This window comes from Merops nubicus, unplaced genomic scaffold, assembly GCF_000691845.1.
Source record: "Merops nubicus isolate BGI_N331 unplaced genomic scaffold, ASM69184v1 scaffold9232, whole genome shotgun sequence".
NCBI lineage: Eukaryota > Metazoa > Chordata > Aves > Coraciiformes > Meropidae > Merops > Merops nubicus.
Window position 1 is genome coordinate 55,569 of NW_008595597.1, and position 20,809 is coordinate 76,377.

At 41.5% G+C, this 20,809-nt stretch overlaps 1 protein-coding gene across 1 annotated transcript in view; it reads right to left on the reverse strand.

The window, feature by feature from the left end:
- The window catches only part of CACNA1C (calcium channel, voltage-dependent, L type, alpha 1C subunit), a gene marked incomplete at its 5' end in the record, with an annotated part of 107,495 nt that overhangs the window by 46,926 nt on the left and 39,760 nt on the right, over positions 1-20,809 (reverse strand). Inside the window, 2 exons of the mRNA XM_008936103.1 lie at positions 4,380-4,463; positions 5,089-5,172. Of these exons, the coding sequence (XP_008934351.1) occupies positions 4,380-4,463; positions 5,089-5,172 (168 nt within the window). The remainder of the gene's footprint in view (positions 1-4,379; positions 4,464-5,088; positions 5,173-20,809) is intronic.

Genomic DNA, 20,809 nt, shown 5'->3' on the forward strand with positions numbered 1-20,809 from the left:
TTATGATAGTGAACTAAAAAGTCCTCCCCTCCCTCTTTAGTTATTTAAGAAGTGGCTTAAGAGTGGCCAAAAATAGAATAATTGAATATTTCCATAAAATCCTGAAAAAAAAAATCTTAATTTTGTGATTGGGAAGCTAGCTGCATAATACTTGTTGAGTAGCAATGCTCTGAAAATGCAGCTTGAAAGTAAGGGAATTTAAAAGTGAATTTGGCAGAAACTGTGCCACTCGGAAGTTTTCAAACCCACCAGATGTTAACCTGCCCTGTGCCCTTTGCACTTACTCAGTTGTGCAAGATGCATCTCTGTGTGTCTTTGGAGCTGGTTGTGTGGACTGGGGAGACATTCCCAAGTTGCAGTGAGTCAGCGGGCCTAATGTGATGCCATTGGACTTATCACTTGACATATCTCCACACCATGGAGGTGTTTTAAGTGGAGGCTTCCTAAAGGACTCAGAAATGCTGAAGTCAACCCGTGGGCCTATGTCATGAGCACATGCCTTCTCACTATTTTTGAGTGCATAGCCATGCTAACAAAAATATGCTGAGCTTGACATGCAAATGTACACTCACCCACAGGCATGCAGATGGACATGCCTGCATACAAGAGACTCTCAGACATAAACACCCACCCATAAGCAGATCAAACTTGCACAGTAGGATAGCTCATGGGCTCAGAAAACATGTTCATAGGCTGAGTTACATACACAACAAACTGTGTCTCCATCAACAACCATTCATGATAAAAATACATACAAAATACAAATGCTTGCATACACACTCTCTTCCCCTCCCCAATGGATTCATGTCTGTACACTCTTCCATGGATTTGTAGCCCATACACAGGCATTTAAACACATTCAGGAATATGTACTACAACCAGTGGAGTGCACACACACAGACCCACCCATGCACACTCACATATATCTTAACGAAGGTTTTGGTCTGGGAAATTCCTTTTCAGGAAACAAAAATAATAGTCAAAAGGAAAAAAGAGAGCATGGGCAACTGCACAGAGATGGAAGCGTGTACCTACAGGCAGGCTGTGGAACCTGTCAGTCAGGGTTCCCACCACAGCTACCGCTATCACAGCTCAGCACCTGCTGGGTATGCCTCCCCGGAATACAAGTGTCAGGTGAACCCCACAGGGATTTCAGGCTTACATGTCTACGGCCACGTGTCAAACTAACCTGTGCCAGGTGTCACCATCCTCCCTAGCTGACCACAATGAAAACTGTCCCGTACCTCCAAGAGCAACACCTTCCACAGCCCTACCACAAACGTTCTTTAGCTTCTAAGGAGTTGGGCAGAAACATCTTACCTGCACCTGACCAGGCTAAACGTCTCCAATTGGTTGAGTTTATTAGCATTTTGGTTTTCTTTTCTTTTTTTTTTTTTTCTTTCTTTCTTTCTTTTTCTTTCTTTCTTTCTTTCTTTCTTTCTTTCTTTTTCAAGACTCCAGGTCTCTTGGAACAAGACAAGACAGTGTACAGGAACACAACGCACGGTTTGCTCAAACCCACAAACAGCAAGAAAGCAACAAGCTCCTGAGGAGAAGGGGGAAAATGTATCTGACAAACTGCCTCACACTGCTTAGGAAGGTGACAACTGTCCATCCAAGATGGGCTGCTACTTGCAAAGCCCATTTGCTACAGATGTAACATATCAAGTGCTGCTAGTGGGAACGTAATCTGACAGGACAAACCAACATACAAAACATTCTCTTATTCAATAAGGGTTATAAGTGCAAAGGGATTTCAGAACATTTCAGAACAAACTCCATCCATAGCTGCTGCTTATTTATCAGTGCATCAAAAGATTGTGCAAGTTTTTAGTAACAAACATTAGAAACTAGTAGCAAAGGATTTGCCTACGTAAAAAGAGAAGATTTAAACATGCCAGGTAACAAAAAGTCATGTGCAGAAATCTGTAAAAACTGTATAGAAGGAAAGGATTCTTTAGAGGAAACAAAGGGACCATCACTCAATGCTCCTCATAACCCTTACTGAAAGTGTCAGGGTGGCTCCTGCTGCCTCTTCAATTAAGACAGGTGACTGTTGTTTGGACAGAGGCACACCCTCATTTTTCATAGACTTTTACAATCAAAATCTGGATTCTGGGCCTTGGCTGACAGGAACTTGAATTTAGACAGGGAATGGAAAAAAGAGGGAGCCTTCTCAGTGGTAATTAAGCACACCAGTATGGATCGCCCTGGAGACTGAATATTAGAACATCGCACAATTAGCAGCAGCGTGACCTTCTCAACAACATGCTGAGAATGAATGTGATTTATCCTGCTTAAATTTAGTATCTGAGAGCTGGGTGTCTAGACAAACTTAAGAAACCTAGACACTCACCAGTCACTGGATGGGCACCTCCAGAGAGCAATTCATTTCCCCTGTCATAGGTGGAGGCACCCGTTGGCCTGGGGAGCTGTGCATTTCCCTCCGCTAACAGCACGAGGAGACCCGGGTGACTATCTGTCTTTGTCTCAGATGACTAAAGTGAAAAGAACATCAATGTGTCTTAACCTATGATATAATTACTGTGAATTTCTTCAAAAGGACCCAATAGATCTTCCCTCCAGTACAGGCTTTCTGACTATGCTAGACCTCTGTTTATTTATCAAAACACAAGGATTTCCCCTCTTCTGCTTGGAAGACTTTTGTATGGATTTAAATACATAAGTCAGGAAAGTTTTGTTGATTTCTAGTATAATTAGTCTGCATTTAATGGTATTTATTTCCCCAATTATCATTTACAGTTCTGCATCTGTGGATGAGAACTGAACTTTTCCACAATCTGAAGGCTATTGTTAGGTTCCCCATTCAGTTCTCTGGTGACAGGTGTGGCATAAAAAAGGCCTTAATTTCATTCTCTAAAACTAACAGCTTCAACCTGCTGATCATTGTAACTTCCCTCTACAAAGTCAGACCAATCTTAATGTCCCTCTAATAAAAGGGTAAATAAAATTGTTTGCAACATTCTGGTGGAAATGTTATAAACAATTTTTTGTGTCCAGAAGGTAGGACGTTTAAGAGATGTAAACCAAAAGTTTGTTTTCAGTTTAAAACTATATTCCATTCTGTCAAAAGATAAGGAAAATAGACTATTGTCAAATAAAATATTTAATTTATTCTTAATCAAAATATTACAACTTGGATGAATACCCCTCTTCCAGAATTTTTTAAAAATGAAGTTGAACAGAAATTATATTAGAACCACAATATGAAAACATTTTGTTTGGAAGGTTCCAAGTAAGGCATTTTTAGTTTTTCAAAAGGTCACCTACATTTTTCCATTCTTCCCAAAACACAGCACTGAGTGAAAAATATGCTATCACTTTCCTGCTTGCGATGATTTGCCTTTACGGTACAGAACAATTCCAATCTTTCTATTTCCCTGGCCTTGCTAAGCTGGATTTTGGAGTGCAATTTTTGTCTATGCTCATAAACCCACTAGATTCTTTGCAGTTTTTCATATGGGAATCTGTGTTTACTGCCTACCCTTTGTCTATCCTGTAATTCTACATCCATCCACCTCCCAAAAAAGACAGAGGAAAAAGTTTGCCTGATGTGCTTTATTCCTTGAACACCAGCTGCTCATTTCAGTCTCCATGGCTCTTTCAGTCCTTCCCATGTCTGCTGAGATGGGCACCAGTGGGGCCAATCAATGTGAATTGTGCTGGTAGAATTTGTGAGATGGAGTGAACTGGGTGGGAAACCCAAAAAAAAAGGGTTGAAGCTGTGGCACTTTGTTTTTCTTTGGGCTTTCTGTTTTGTTTTTATTTCACCTACCTTTTTTCAGATTAGTAACTGAACACCAGGAGCAGGTTCCTCTAAACAGAGATGATGTGGGTTTTATTTCTTTTGGAGGAAGCCTGGGTGAGGAGGTACAAGGAGAATTCCTGGTTTGGTTCCCGCAGTTCCACCTCGAAAGAACTGACCTTTAGCTCTCAGTGGGGTGGAGAGTATTGAACTGCCATGGGAAGCAAAGCATAACACTGGGTAGACCAAAGTGCTGGCCTGGGACTATTCTAGCAGCTTCCCATGGCACAAATAGCTTTTTCACTTACGCTCCACGTTTCCCATCACTTTTCCTGCTATACAGTTTAATTCATGCCAGGCAGATTATGAAGGGGAGAAAATGATGCAAAAGTAAAAAAGTCTTTTAATGTCATTCCAAAAATTAAAACAGAATAAGAAAAGAGAACAAAAACAACAAAAAAGAGAGAGTTTCAAAACTAAACAAAAAGCTCTGAAAACAGACTTAAAATAAAAGAGGAAGGGAGAGGGGAAAAAAAAAAAAAATTAAAAGAACCCGGGAAAGACAAATGAATGTTAGAGCAGGCACGATCATGGACAGACGCCAGCTACTTACGTTCACCTCGGTGATTGCTATATCAACAATGCTACCCACAACAATCAAGGCGTCAAATGTATTCCATGCATCACAGAAATAGTGCTGCATGTGGCAGAGAAGCCAAGGAAAAAGAGAGAGAGAAAGGCAGAGAGAGAAAGAATGAGAGAGAGAGGAGGGTGAGAGAGAGGGAAAGGGAGAAAAGAGGGAAACAAAGTAAAAAGTAAAAAAAAAATAAAATAAAAAACCAAAATAAAACAAAAGCATGAAAGAGGGAGAGAAGAGGAAAAAAAAATAAGAAAAGAAAGAGGTTACGTGGGCATATTAAATAGTCTCTTACCACTCTACAGTATTGGTTGCTCAAACCTCTGTAACGTTTCACATGATGGAGGGTATCAACAAAAGCCTGGTTAGTCAGGAAGTTACACTCAAGCATGTCTACCTTTTGGAGGGAAAAAAAGCACACACACCCCAAACTCTGTGCGCTTTCACCAGTCACAGCCTTGGGGCGAGCTATGACAAGTGAAAAAGAAGGAGGTATTTTCCCCCCCCTCCTTTTTTGTTTTTTCCCTGGGAGAAGGAGAAGGACGACGGCAAGTTCAATAAAAGCATGACTAGAGGGAAAAAAAAAACAGAAAAAAAAAAAGAGAGAAAGAAAGAGAGAAAGAGAGAAGGAACAGCAGAGGAGGAGGAGGTGGTGGTATCCTGGGGAGGGTAGAGTAATACTCACATTAGTTTCACTGAGAATGACGTCTATAATGCTGCCAATTACGATGAGGAAGTCAAAAACATTCCAAGGATCACTAAAGTAACCCTACATAAGGAAGGGGCAGGCAGGATGGGGATTAAAAAGGAATGTTAGACAGACAAAAACAGTTCAAAATTACCATTAGAATTACTGCCCTGACACCTGAAGGGGTTCTCCTCTTAAGCCTACTTGTGTCTCAAGCTGTATAGTCCAGTCCTGGGATCCCTGGCTTGTGTGAGCAGCCCCTGTCCAGCTAATGTGATCCCAGGGCAGCCACCCCTCTCCTCTGATTTTGGGATGGGGGGCAAAGGGAAGACATACAGATGGCTTTGAGCATGGTTGCTCACAGGAGTAGGGCTTGCAGGACCAGCTCCTCCAAACTTCTCCGATTCCTAGCAACACAGCACCCTCCAGCATTTGGCTTAGGTTTGCCTGGGGGAAGAGTACAGGAGTGGTGTCACACAGTTCTCTCCAAGAAGAGCTCTTGCTTTGCCAGTGAGTATCAATCCACCAGTCCACGCTGCAGGTTAAAGCTCTGTGCTGGTGCTGGGAACAGCTGGCTGCTGCGTCACGATGGAGCAGAGGGCACAGTCGAGCTCGGCATGTGCTGTTTACACCTCACTAGTTGTCACCTTTATCTTTACCCAGCCACAATGAGTATTGCAGCAGTCAGTAGCCTAACAGTTTCTATTACTAATGCTTTAGCTCCTATGTGAAAACTGCAGAGCAGGATTGGTATTTCTGTTACTCTGAAAGAATGTCTGCACCACAAAACGAAGGTGTGGACGTAGCAGCACGTGCTGGTGCATCCCACCAAGAAAGGCTAAGAATTGGAGCAAAGTCAGCCTCAGCATGTGCTCAGAGTGAGACCTGTTGCTCGCTCATGCTAAAGACAGTGCCACATTATCACTGTCACGTTTGCTGTCTAGGACAAGCTATGACAGATCAGCTGGTGTGTGCTAAACTCATACCTTAACTTTGCTGTGCAGAATCACTTTGGGGGCTACCTCAAATGTCTCACTGTCCTAAGCAGACATGAGATTAACATCATGAGATGTTAATCAGCACTGCTTACTGTCCCCATCCTGCATGGCTTTTGGTGGGACAGGCTGTAAGGACCCTTTTGGAACAGGATCTGTTTAGCCCAGTTAAAGAGCTTCTGCATCTGAACTTTCTGTAGAAGTCAATGTCATGAGCAAAGAAAATTTATTGTGTCTCCCGAACACCTGTGCCAACCTCTTCCCCTTGTTCTGCAGTCTTAAAAGGAGGTGAACAGACAAAATCCTCCATGCTCCTTTTATGTGTTTGGTTTTGTGAGCTTAGGCTAATCTGACCTCCCCGTTTCCCAGCTGCAGCATGTCTCCAGTGAGACTGAACCCAAGTTGCACTGCAACTACTATTCTTAGCCAGAGAGTCAGGTCATGGGTAAAGTGTGTGAGTCTGTGTTCCCAGGCAGTGTTGCAGAAAGCAAAAAAGGAGGAAAAAAAATTAATAATTCCAGCACTGGCACTGAATAACCCAGGCCTGGGAACCTGAAATTACTGTGGGTTCAGCCATCACATTGAGCAGGCAGTGGCAAAAAGTGTCTTTCTAAACACTGAAACACTGCCTCTAGGATGCTTTGACACTCACAGTTATAAACTGCATTATGCTTGGGGAAAAGGGAAAAAAAAAAAAAAAAAGAAGCCGGGAAAGCCACTGCCCAGCTCATTCCTCACCAGCAAAGAGAGCTGGTAAAGTGGACTCTGAAATTTTCTCCCTAAACCCAGAAAAAAAAACGCTTTATCCTGCAGACTGAATTAGGCAACTCTTAGCAGATCTGCCCTGGAAGGAGTAATCACCTCACGGCCACACTTTACTACGCAATTAACTACAAGTAGGAAGGAAACAGGAGCAAAAGCAAACTCAGAGAATAGCATTATTCAGCGTCCAGCCTAGGAAATACACAACAAATATTAGAATGAATTCAGCAGTGATGTCCAGCACCGTTAGCAACCAGATGGACCTGGAATAAAACTGTAATTAAACGTTATCAAGAGGTAGGGGAGGGAGAGAACAGCAGATTAAATTGTAGAGCAAAATGCATTTTGAATAAATAAAGGACAGATACAGATCATACAGAGTTGCAAAAAGGGCATTTGCAGCCTGATGCAACCGTGACAGACAGTATGCTTGCAGGATCAAAGAGAACAGACTAGAAGACAACAGACCCAATCCTCCTGCCCCTGTTCATGTGCAGAGCCCTGCTGAAGGCAATGGCACTGCTCACATGCCAAATGAATATGTGCATTCAATAGCATGGCTACCATCCATTTCCTTCTCAAATTGCACAGTTTAGGAATTATTAAGGATTTCAGGAGGAACCCAAACAACTCAAAAAAACCCCAGTCTGCTTATGGGCAGCTGCAAGGATGAAGATCCAAACCATGTTGTCCAGGTTTTACCCATGAAAATGATGATGATCTATTTTTAAATATGTGGTGGTTATTTTTTTTGCTATGATTGGCATCATACTGCAGAGAATGTGTTTGGTGTAACCAAATTCACAATTTCTTTTTATGAGCAACTTCTTACATACAGCCCAACAGCCACTGCTGCTGGTAAAACAGCATTTGCTATTGGTGCAAAACTCAGGTGACAAGTAGCATCAAATCCTGTCCTCAGATGACCACTGAAGCCAGTGCATTAAATTTTGCTCCCATTTGCAGTAATGAAACTTCACTGGAAGCAGTGGCACTGCACTGACACAGTTGGCACATCACAGGAGAGATTCAGGCCTGGAAAGAAAAGATCCATTTTTTATTGCCATCAAAGACAGCTGCTTTGGACCCTTGTGACATCATATCTGGAGTCATTCTGCTAACTTTGGTGGTGATGCTCCAGAATTACACTGCAAGCAGTTTCTCCCAGGAGGCTTTGGTGATTCTCATCAGCCAGCTCCTTGCTTGAAATTCATGGGCTGGGCTTCTGTGGGTTCACAGAAAGAGCATTACTGTGGCCTGTTATTGTGTGTCTGTGAGGTGGACTCAGGGAGCTCTTCTCTTCCTCCTGCACCCTTAGGTGAGTGATACAGAAGAACCATGGGTATCAATGCAGTTTTACTCAACCCCACATCCAATATGCCAGTGTGGAATTAAGGAAACACATGAATTTTAAAACCTTCCTTTCCTCCTCATCTGTTGCCTCTGTGTTTCAAACAGAAAGGTGAAAAATAGGAAGATATTATTCACAGTAAGAAAGCTCAAAGAAAACAGAGAACATAGACACTTCATTTGTGTGCAGGGTAATGGAATCCTTCCTTAAAAAGCCACCCTCCTTAGAGACATTTACCTATGAATGGCCATGTAGTTACATAGCTTTGGGTCAGACTTCATAATCTTGTTGGGAGTTATGAGTACATATCGAGAGTGAACCCTTTGAGACATGTGTCTTGTGACCTCAGAGTATCTCTTCAAGCCACATTCCTCTCTGGAGTGTGCCAGGGTGGCTAACGAAAGACAAGCTGAATGAAGGAAGAGCTTTCATTCTAATAAAGAGGTTGTATTTTCAAACTATTTTTCCCACCAGAAAGTTCTGTATACTTTTCCCAGGGGGGTGGAGGTCTGACTGGAAATGAATTGATGGCACTGTTTGTTTTTGCAGTACAGGAATTTAGAGTGTAATACCATATCTTACCCTTAAAGGGAGGCGCTTAACCCTGACTTAGCTCTAGAATTGCATGCCACATAATGGCATCCTCAGGGGCCAACTAGGGAATGGTAGTCACCCGCTCTTGTGGGATGTCTTTGGAGACTTGTGAAGCTTTTAGGGAGAAAGGAGGACAGAAGAAGACCAGGAGGATTGGACTGAATAGGAAGCAAGAAATAGTCCCACCATTAGAGCATATTTTTTTGCCCTTTTTTTTTTCTTTTAATTTCCCCACAGGTAGCAAAAGATAGTGTATCATCACATGATCAATAAGTTAACAAAAGACTGAGCATAAATATGCAGTAGCTGACTGGAATGGAATCTCATTTATGCAAGGGGAGCAGACATTGTAGCATTTCAGAACGAGTATGCCAATCATTTTTAGGTTTCCTAGTTGCTGAGATTAGCTATCAAAGAAGCTAGGGTTCGTTTTGGTCCTCTTGGAGCCACTGAAACCTCTGGAGATCATTTCTTTTACTTTTTGTGAACATGAGTTCCTAAATGCAGTATCATCTAAGAAGCCTTATTAGCAGCAAGGAAAATTGCCCACTGGAGTCTGTCTGAAGGTCTGAGCTCAGAGTCACCTTAATAAGAAAGTGTGGTGGCTGGAGAGCTATGCATCTACACTGAACCAGAGAAATCCTCAGGGGAAGGGCGCAGCTGAGTCATGGTACCAGCTGGGTCTTGAGCATCCAGCCCTGTGGGAGCTGCACGGTCACTTGTGTGTTAATTGATGTGCAGTTATTTATCTGCTTAGTCCCAGGTTTTCATTTCCATCTTTTATGAGGTGGATGGCAAAACTTAACAAACCCCTCTGAGAGAAAAATCTCTAAAGATGAAGAGCACAGCAAAGGTCAAGAATATTCACTGGGTGGAATCTGAATGGTCCCAATGGAAGAAGACTCTGCAATATCATAAGAAAAAGGGAATGCCATGTATATGAGCATGGGTGTATTTATGTATGTATGAATACAGAAAAGAAGCACTGAGGAGAAGCTAAGACATATAGATAACTACACAGCATAAGAGGAAAGCAAACTACAAGAGAATCTTGCTACCACTTATGGGAAATAAACCTCCATGTTAAAACAATAACAAGAAGAATCAGTCTTAATCATCTGGAAAGAGTATATAGGAAGGAGAGAAAGGGGCTGATAACCTGATATTCAGTGTGATTTCTTAGCAAAAATTTCGTGCTGATTGTAAGGGGCACCAAAGCAGACTTTGCTAGGGATCTGCAAAATGAGAGGAACTGCTAGTTTGGTTGATGGTTGTTTAGTATGTGAATTCACCTCTGAAAATGCTGCAGGCTATTTGGAGCTTTGAGAGTCAGTTCTCAGACTTCATTAAAGGAGGCTTTCCCTGAAAGTGTTTTTGCCAAAGGGAGTTTCATTGAAAAACAGTATCTAATCAAATGACATTTACACAGTACTGTGACTCTTGGCATACCTCCTTATAGCAGATTTGAATGTATCCTGAACAATCTTACAAAGCTACAGTAGCTCCTCATACCAAATGGAGGCTTGTGTCAGATGCAAACTCTCTAATGCTAAGATACCATTTAGCCATAATAGCAATCAAGGAAATTAGCAGAACCTAATAGAGAAGGAATAAAGTGGAGGATGCAGCTGCTTGGAGCTCCTAACAGGCTGCAGGAAAGCAGCACCTCTTTGCATACTATCTATCAGCTCTCATCCATTGATGGATTAATTCTGAGACATGAACCTACCTATTGCTCACCTACCAGTCACTGTAGTGAGTCACTGCTGCAGGGAATTGCACAAGGAAGGTCCCCCTCTACTCTGTCAAATTTTTCCACAGATAGGGAGGGAGGAGAGGAGCTTTTTCAGCTCCCCAGACTATTCCAAAGGTCTGGTCATCCTTGAAGATGTCTCCTGCCTCTCTCTGCTTATTCCATAAGAAAACAAGACCAAGTTGTAGACCAAGATAGGTGCTCAATAACTTTTTTTTTTTTTTTTTAATCTGCCCTCACTCTGTTTCATTCTCTCTCTCACAGAGAGGACGTTGGTGAAAGTAGACGGGTGTCCCTTGATATCTGAGAGCCTGTCTGGGCATACTGGGCACTCTGCTTCACAGAAACAAAGGACCTGGAGGATCTGAATAGCTCTGTGATCTGGAAAAAGACTCCAAATATTTATTTCTAGGTCACTGGTATAAAACTGAAGTACCTTGTTACTGGTTAAAAGTGCTCACTCTCCGATTATTGCTTGAAAGCCCGTAGGTTCTAAAGCAAACTATGGGTCTCACCTTTGCTTCTAGTGGATAAATATCTCCATCACAGGAAAAAAAAAGAATAAAAAAACCCACTGTCTGAATCAAGGTACCCAAGTCACCATTTGACAAACTTAAACATTTACCATGTTTATGTAGTTCCATGCTGGAACTATATAATCTCTTGTGTAGCAACAGACTTTTTTTTTCCATGCTTTCTGCACCTCCTGATAAATGACAATGTCAGGGGGACACATCTAGAAAAATCTTTATCATATCAGCTCTGTGAACTGAGAATTCCCATTTCCAGATCTTGCAACCCAGTTCATTCCACCAGAACTGTATTTTCTAGACTGTTCCATGAGCCTCTCCACATCCACCTACATGGTGGTACAGTTACCTTACACCTCTCTGTATTTAACTGACTATAAAGTAGCTACTAGTACACAAGCACTCAGCTATGAAGAAGGCTTGGAGTGCAATGTTATGGTCATAGGTTCTCCAAAGACTGGGAAAGAAGCCTAGCAAAGGCAACTGGGAAGTGTTTATTATGGAGGCATCTCTTAGAGGTGGCAAAGGTTGTATTTCAAGGCAACCTGCTAAGAATGCCTGAGGAAATTATAACAGTAAAACATGTTGAAACTGGATGATTCAACTAGCTGACCCTGATTTAATGTTTGGCCTGGATTGCTCTTAGCTACATTTGAAGGGAGGGTGAGTAATGCCTCAAAACATTAATGCCTTAGGCCTCCTTGATACAAATGCATGAGAACAGAGGCAAAGTAACAGAAAGCTCTCTGATAAATTCTGCTGTCTAAATTCTTCACCTAGAAAAATAAGATAAACATTCTTGACTTTCCTACAGGTATGTTGTGGCACAGTGATACCCTGTGAGGAGTTGGTCTCTTTTCCTCATGAACAGTAATTATATTGCAATCATTTAACAGTTGCTACCCTGCAGTCAGAAACCAGGCTTGTTCTCAGCAAAGAGAAACAAAATCAGCACCAGTCTCATTGGAAAAACTGAGAAGGGAATATGATGGCTTGCTATGTCTGGATAGATAATTTATCACAAAATGTATTCCATGAGAATTTTGCTGCCAAATGCCATCAGGAAGAAGTTGTAAATGCTCAAAGACTTTGCAAGGTCTAGAGAAAGCAAGTCTTGATGAGAGCCAACAAATAGCTCTTGAAGGCAATAAGCCAAACCAGCAACATGAAACAGTCCTATGGAAAGAGCAAAAGAGTGGGCTCTGATGTTTAAGAGAGTCTATTGTCTAAAGTTGGGCTGACATCCCAGCCCAGGGAAGAATTACTCAAAAGAATTAAAACTCAACCTGTAAGAACCAAAGTGACACATCTTTCAGAGCTAAGAGCCACTTACTGTTGTGGGAAGACGAGACAGTGTCACTTAATGGTTGAAAAAGTGTTCTGAACATGAGGCTGAACTCGGAACAGCTTCCCTGTCCATGTATGCACCATGGAAAAGGCTACGGACTGCTCTGACATGGTTGCTGCATGGATAATGCACTGGACTAAAGGCACAGTCTTCTAGAAACAGGCTGGTAGGTATGAGCAATGTTTTTTTGAACAATTTTTTGTTGTTTTTTTTTTCCTAAGTTTCTCTTTTTTTCATAAAAGGTTTGATTTTATATGGATTACAGTAGATAATAAAATAATCCTTACTTCCATGTAATCCATCAATCAAAACTCTCCAAAAGAGGATGGTTACTCTCATTTTACACATGGGGAAGCACAAATGTAGAAAACTAACATTTCCAAGGTCCTACAAAGCCGGAAAAAGAAGAGAAATCAACTCTCTTAGGCCCTAGCCAGATGACCATTTGCCAGTGGAGAAGTGATTGCCTAACATGATACACAGTTCTTAACAGGGGCTTTATCACAGTTAGTTATCTGGAACCATTCGTACGTGAAGAGAGGATTCATATCTGTGAGAACTTTTGACCCTTTAAAACAACATCGCATGAAGTGATAGAGGGTTGAGATTTTCTTCTGGGAGTGAGAACAAGTCACTTTTCCCTGGAAAAGCTCTTATATGCTGCTGCTTATATGTGCTGTTGTGAATGAGACCCTCGTTCACCGTCCCACTGGGCTTTTAACACTGCGTGAATAATTTTCTGTATTAAATAATTAAATGTAATAGCTAATATAGTACTTCCCACACTGGTGCATTGTGCAGTCATATAATTATTTTTGATCATTTATAATGACATTAAACCCCCCAAGTGCCAGATTGAAAATAAATCTGTCACAATGTTGCAACAATATGCAAATTCTCTGGGTATGTTTGCTGTGAAAGAAAAGGTCCTCTCTCACTGCAGCTCTTATACAGCTTCTTTAACAGTTTTTTTATGCCTACTGAATTCTCAATTGATGCCCCAGAAAACTGGAGGATTGCAGCTTTGGCTGATCAGTGTTAGAAATTTCACATGTTCTATATAGTAATTAGAGGATCTATTTGTGTGCAGAAAATTGCTGGCCTTGTCCTCCAGGAAGGAGAACATCCTGCATTTAAACAATGAATGTAACATGGGAAGCAGCAGATCAAACAGGCTTTTTGTCCCTCTTCAATTGCTTCCACATGAAAGGACAAGTTTTTTTGCATGAAAAGGGAAGTTTGTTCTATATCCTCATTTCATTCTTGGCCTCTTTTTAGGGGCACCAACAAAAAAAACCAATTGAGATCCATGTTGCTCATGCCTGTCTGCAACACATATTTACCATGAGGAAATGGGAAAGAGACCAGTATACTACATACAGGATGTCAAACAATGTTCAGAAGGAAGACTTTGACGTCTCCTGACCCATATTCAACTAGAGGTATGAGCTAGGATTTACTGGAAATTTCAGTTTCTCATAATCTGTCTAGCTTCTTCTGTTACATTCACGTACCAAGTGTTTTTCACACTGTATGACTTGTTTAGGTGGAGTCATGCCTATGCCATCTCAGAATGTAAGCATACACACAATAGAAAAGCCTTAGTCTGGCACTACTTTCTTCAAAGTGTCAGGAAAAGCCAGACTTCCCCTCCCACATACACTCAGGATCTGGTGAGGAACTCAGACCAAACTAGAAGGATGAAAGTGGACTACCTGTACTTGCATATGACAGAGAAAGCGGTTACTTGCTTGCTAATTACTCATTTGTGGGAATTGTTGCTAAACCAACCTAATGCTTGAGTGTTCTGTTGCAAATTTTCTTTTTCTGTACTAACTGGAAGATTTGTTGTTTGAGGCTCTACAGTTGCATCAGGTACACTGTTTGACTTGATGGGCCAGCACTCTAAAGCACCAGGATGTAGTTCCTCTTTCTTTTAATGCCACTGCCTTGTAACATGTTGGCAGCACAGACTCCTGAGTAGTTTCAGTTTAAGACCTGGAAGAACAAAAGCAGCTTCTTTGGCCCATGGCTAGTGTGAAGCCCTTCCATATTCTATGAGAAAGTCTCAGCACCAAGCTGCAGTGAGACTGGTGTGGCACAGACTGTGCTACAAGAGACTCAGTTACTTTCTTACTGGCTCTTTACCCTTCTTTCTCCTGGACATATGGAAATTCCATCAGGCAAGTGGCATCCAGGAGCAAGTCTATCTGATGACTCTGCTCCAACCCACTGATGGGTATAAAGAACAGGGATGACCTGTTCAGTCATGTCCAGAATAATTATCCCAAGTATTTCTTCACATTGAAGTCACCTAAACATGCTTCTTTGACTTACAGTACTTTTAGTATCTCCTTTTGCAGAAAAGGCTTAGAAAAGAGGCTCATTCTTTCTCCCAGACCTGTGGACATGAAAGACCATATAGTCAAATCCCCACATGGTATGTATGCTATGCAAATGCACGAAACTCCTGGCAGACAGGTTATCACAATAAAGAGAAAACAGGAGTGATTTATGAGGGGTTAAGATTTTTTTGCCTTTTCTAGTGTATTTCCAAAACCCTTGGGCCTGAGTCAGCAGTTCCTTGTGAGCGTCAGACTGACTGCACACATGCAGTGCAGTGTCTGGTCGTGCACTACAGAGATGTCAGGGATTTCTCTTCACATGGTTGCTGGGCTTGTTTGGGCAGCTCAGATTAGTTCCAGCTGGGCTACTGGCCGTACAGCAGATCCAGAGGAATACACAATGTGTTCAGAATTCTCCCCGAAAAAAGTATTTGAGGTGAAAAAGAGAAGTATTTCTGGGTTAACGTGATGATGTATTTTGCAGTGAGACTGAGATTAATCCATGGAAGTAGGGAAATACATTTACACCTAACTTTTACTGCAAATTATTCTAAAGAGACCCTACACAGGGAGAGTCTGTGGCTGAGATACTGATGTGCTTGAACATGGGGACTGGGAATGTCTGCCAGGGAACTTCAATAAAATGTAAAATCGAAAAAAGATGTTAATTAGCCTAAAAGCTATGGGTTTTAATTCAGTTTTTGATTATCTAGAAATCCCTTTCCATTTTACTTTTCCTTTCAGCCCTGTTTCTGGTTTTTTCTTTGCAACATTTTGGTCCAATATTTCTTTTTCCATTTCATGAATACCTTCTCTTTCAGTGTCTTTGGTTTATCTTTTTCTTCCTGCCTTTAAAGATATTCTGTCCATTCCCACCCTCCATTATTTGTGTTTGGCTTTTCCTCCACTCCAGGTTTGATTTCTCTCTTTTCCCCCTAGACATGGTCCTTCCTGTTTGTTTAGTTCTCTCACTTTCTTCAGTTCACACACTCTCTTACATGACTATTCCTAGTTTTCTTCCTGCTCACCACTTCTTACCCATCATCAAGCAGAGCTGTCTATTCGTTTTTGTTGAATGAGGTATTATTTTTTGCCACCCACAGGTCCTGAAACACATAAGCTTTCTCAATCCTCCTTTTGGCTTGTAAAACACTTATTCCAATCAAAAGCAGGATGGTGGTTGGAGACTGCCCTTCCTATTCCACTAGGTAAATGTCAGCAAATACTCCATATCTAGATGCCTCCCCTCCAAAACAGAAAGGGTGATACTGAAGCTGAGGAGAGGAAACAGTTACATGACTACTTAGGTTAAGGACCTGCCAAAACCAGCAGAGAAACTCTACAAACTAAGAGCCATTTGACAAACAGAATTCTGTGACCAAACTCCACGAAAGAGAGGCAGCTGCCTGCACCATGGGCTCATGTATACATTTACACAACCTAAACCACTAATTTATACCACCATACTTCATCCCAGACTGTGAGATTTTTAACTAAATATGATTCCTATGTCTGTTGGGTGGACCTGAAGTGCTTTTCTATGATGAGCGAAAGACCACTCAATTGTAACCAGTTTTCCTGACACTTTTGCATCAGTGCAGAATGTCTTTACTTTGCTTTCTCTATATAAGATGGAGAAATAAAATACTGTAATGAATGATGCCAGGGCAACATCCTAAGCTGTACAGATATTTCTAAAAATACTAGACTGAAGAAATACAAAAGCATTAGATTTCTGAAATTAACCACCCTTGTTTCTGTGGTGCAAGGGGGTAGACTGGATATAAATTTCAGTTGTTTCTGGAAATGCTGAAGCCTCTATCCTCATCAATGACAGACTATGGTTGTGGTGAGAAGAAGAATGCAAGTAGTATGAAGCAGCCAGTGTGACTTTAGAAGAGACTGCTCAAAGATCTGTTTATAGGCATAAATGTATGAGAAATGGAGTAGTAAAAAGGGAACAAAAACAGATGAGTCATTTTGCAGATTTGAGAAGAAGTATCAGTGCATCAAATGCATGATAAATGCTGACTGTGAAGAGCTTATGGAGGAATAAAGAAGGGCAAATACATCAGGGAGAAAGAAACACTGAGGATATGCAGATCCATTGGTAAATGTAGACTAAGAAATAACTATGGGTGACACATGACTTCCACTCCTCAAAGGATCATAGCTCTTCCTGGGATCACATGGGATTATATGCCTTGTGTTGAATGTGGAACTTGTTTGAAACAGTGCACAGAAGTCTGAACTCTGCTACGTGAAAATGACATTAAAGAATGGCAAGAATTCAGAGTAAAGTAGCAGTGACAGATGAGGGAACTGAACCAATGATCTGAGTCAGGACAGATGGCGTTGTTACAGGCTGCTTTACAAGTAACATCCATAAACACCCAGGGAAGAAAGGTGTTGACAGTGTCTGGTAAATGGAATAGATGTGTGATCTGTAGTTTCTCTGATAGTCATAATTCCACAGAGGAAATCCCCAAGGTTCCCTTTCCACATGCAGACCTGGATTTGACAGAATATATGAACATATGCTTTACTTTATGGATGGGAGTAGTTCCACCAATATGTCTTCCCCAGTTTGAGATGACAGGGTCAGTGGTAGAAAATTCATAGTTCTTGGGTTACCAGTCCTGCCCTAGTTAATAAGGGGATAGATGAAATGCTTCCTGAAAGAAAATGTAGATGTGGTTCATCAGTAAAACAGATCATCCTAGGAAGCTGGAAAGATCAGAAATTCCTGGAGGAATATCCATCCCTGTATTAGCACATAAGTTGACAGATGGTGCAGCTTTGTATGAATAGGAATTTTAAGTTGCTGCCTTTGAGTTGAGAAGATAAACCCCAGGCAGGTTTGGTAGAGCATCTGGTCCTTCATGAACTGGTGTTTGTAGGGATTTCTTCTCTAAGAAGCTAGGACAGTGGTAGCTGTGAGCACCCCAGACAGCACAGTATCTCTCATTCCCTTTAGTAGTTTTCTCTGGAAAAAAAGCATCAAGCAGCAGCAACCCACTTTATGCAGGAACTGGAAGATAGCTCACCAGATTGGCCAGTGAATTTATAAAATTAGAAAAACAAAGCAGCAAAAGGCCTTGGCTCAACAGTGTTACTTTTAGACTGTCTGTCTCTTTGAAGTAACTAGTATTGAATCAGTTTATGAGAGTCAGCCAAGCCAAACACTCAGGTCCATTGGGAGTTTTGCTTCAGAGCAGTACATTAGTACTCTGTAAGGAGATACAAGGCGTGTAGTGAATGTTTTCTTTATCAGCAGTCCTAATCATCCCAAATCTCTCTTGCTCACTGTTAGCGTACCCTCCTGTCAAGACTGCATGTGACACAGATGAGCTGTCTTACACAGTGCTTAGGTTTATCCTGCAAAAGAGCTGGGATAACTGATCCTGTCCTCCAAAAAAGGTGCCACACAGAAACATGGAAGCTCCAAGAGGCTGGTCTTGTCCCTGCTTGGCATGCACTATCTATACCAGCAGCAGCTGCTCCAGCTAATGCACGCCTCTTCCCTATAGCCTCCTTTGAGACCAAACAAATCAAAACACTGTTCACAGAAGATGGCTCATAAAAAGAACAGGTATGAAAAGGACTTGCTGACTAGTGCAACTAATCTCAACAAGTAATAGTATATTTAGTTAGGAAAGCCCCTGTCTTTCTAGCCTCTTCACATACTTTCTGTGTTAGGACATGAGACCAGATTCAAGATGGGCTCCTCATTCCTACAGCTGGCCTTTCAATGAATAAATCCTTGCCCTTACCACAAGAACTAGTTGCAGGGCTGGATTATCCATGCTGATTCTTTGCAGTCAGGCACACGTGATACTACTTAATGTCTGTGCAGCTGTGGTTGGGTTTTTTCACCTTTACTATCAAGAGTAGCAAATAAGAAAGACATGTCTCCTCACAGAATGGGAGTGAAGAAATAAAACCTGGGTACATCAAAAAATCTGTTCAGTCAGAGACTGCCACATTTTCTGCTTTTATGCATGTAATACACAGGTAGCACTGTATGCATGGTAATGCTTCATATAATAGCAATGACCATAGTACTGCCTGCAGCAGGAACTCTGCATGTTAGGCTTCCTCCAAAGCTGTTTTTCATGGGCACATCCTTGTGGTGACTGCTGTAGGAAGATAGGGTGGCAGCAGCTCTGAGTACCTGAGAAATCTGCCCCAGTTGCTTTAGCAATTCTCTCTGGTAAAGGTATGACTAAACAGCAGCTCGTTCTACCTTGCACAGGTGGACAAAACCATGATCCTCTGTTGCTGCTGCAGACCTTTCATTCCAAGGTGTCTTTAGGAAGCAGCTGTGCAAGGGAGAGCTCTGTGGCATGGAGTTACAAGTCAGTTACTGTGTTGCTTGCTGTAGTTGAAGGTTAGCTGCACTACCCACTGGTGGGTTAAGCACCACAAAGTTGGAAAAAACAAAGCAAATTTTGCCAGCTTCAGTTCTGTGCTCAGTTCTGTTCTACCACATTCTGCTGGGGCTTGTCATTAAGGTGAGGACACAGCATCTTCAGCTAACCACGTTTCCTGCTTTCTTGTCAGTCATAAATCTTACAGCTCCCTCATTTTAGGGTACTCTTCAGGCAGAAAAGAGTGATGTTTGGGCACAAGTTCAAAAGAAGACAAAGCAATTTGTGTTTTATTGCTCAGGGAATGACAGACATCTGTCTTCAGCAGAGACATAATGAGCATTTAGTCTTGCCATTTCACATCTGGGAAACACTAGTATCACTTAGAACCACATTTCTTTGTCTGGAAGACTTGGTTGTTGAGAGAGGAGAGAATGATGGCAGTGCTGTAATGATGTACATCCATGTGATAAGGAAATCCTTTTGTGATTTTCCAGATGGTGTTCCTGGGGACAACCTCCATCTGCAAATATAGTTTGCTTTTATACCTTCAGCAGTAGGAGAACACAAGGTCTGGCCAAGAAGAGTGCTGAGGTAATAACTTTCTCCATTCTGGGAGACTCCCACAGCAGAACATATTCTAGGCAAATTCAGCTTCAATCCCAATGTGCAACCTAAAGAGAAGTAGATTGATTTTGCCCCCCAGTGCTGGTCCACATCAGTCCAAGTGGTCATCTAGGACAGGGGTTTTCTTTTTCTGAAGTGCAGATTGAGTCAATATGGACTAGGGAATGAAGGTTGCAGGCCAAATCCTTGTACTGAACAGACAACGACAAGTTAGAGAAGAAATTTTGATGTTTCCAAACCTGAGTCACTGAACTGGTACTCAACATAATCCCATGTGAATATACTGCTAGAGGCAAGTTTTTATGCCATATTAGTTGCTTTCACAACTTCACTCTTGTTCTTCTTCCTTGTGAATCCTCTGGTTCCATTTAAAAAAAAAAAAAAAGTTTATTTCCCTGAAGGTATTTAATTAAAATAGAAGCTTAAGATTTAGTACTATTTTTGGCATACAGGCCAGACTAGGATTTGAAACAGCTTCAGTCTTTTTGCTGGTTATTCTTTCAGGACCCAACCTGAGGTTGTTATCTGATCCTTAGTTGAGAAGATTTTATTAAGACTCTACTATTCTGGTCACAAGGAAAACTTTTATATTCTTGCTTTCACTATAGTGTAGTGTTTGGAAATTTAGTTTGGAAATTACAGTCATGGAAAGTGGACTCTGAGGGACCTCATGAGATGGTCTAGTCTATTGCCCTGTCTCAAGGCAGATCATACATTCCTAAACTGTTTCTACTAAAAGGTTCCCCTCTTAAAACCTCAAATTATGGATGGAGATTCCACAATCTCCTTAGGCAATCTCTTCCAATATTTTGCTACCCAGAGTATGCATGTTTACCCTCAGTTGATTTTATTTAATACTTGGTTGTGCAGCAAAACTTGAAAAGGAGATCGAACACAGGAAAGTAGGACACGGGAAGTAGAACGGGCCTCCAATATCATCAGTGACAATTCCTTACTGTTAAAGGCATCTATATCAGTTAGAGACTTCCTTGCATTTGTACAGAGCTCAATATGGTTGAACTTTTCCGCTAAATGCTCAAACA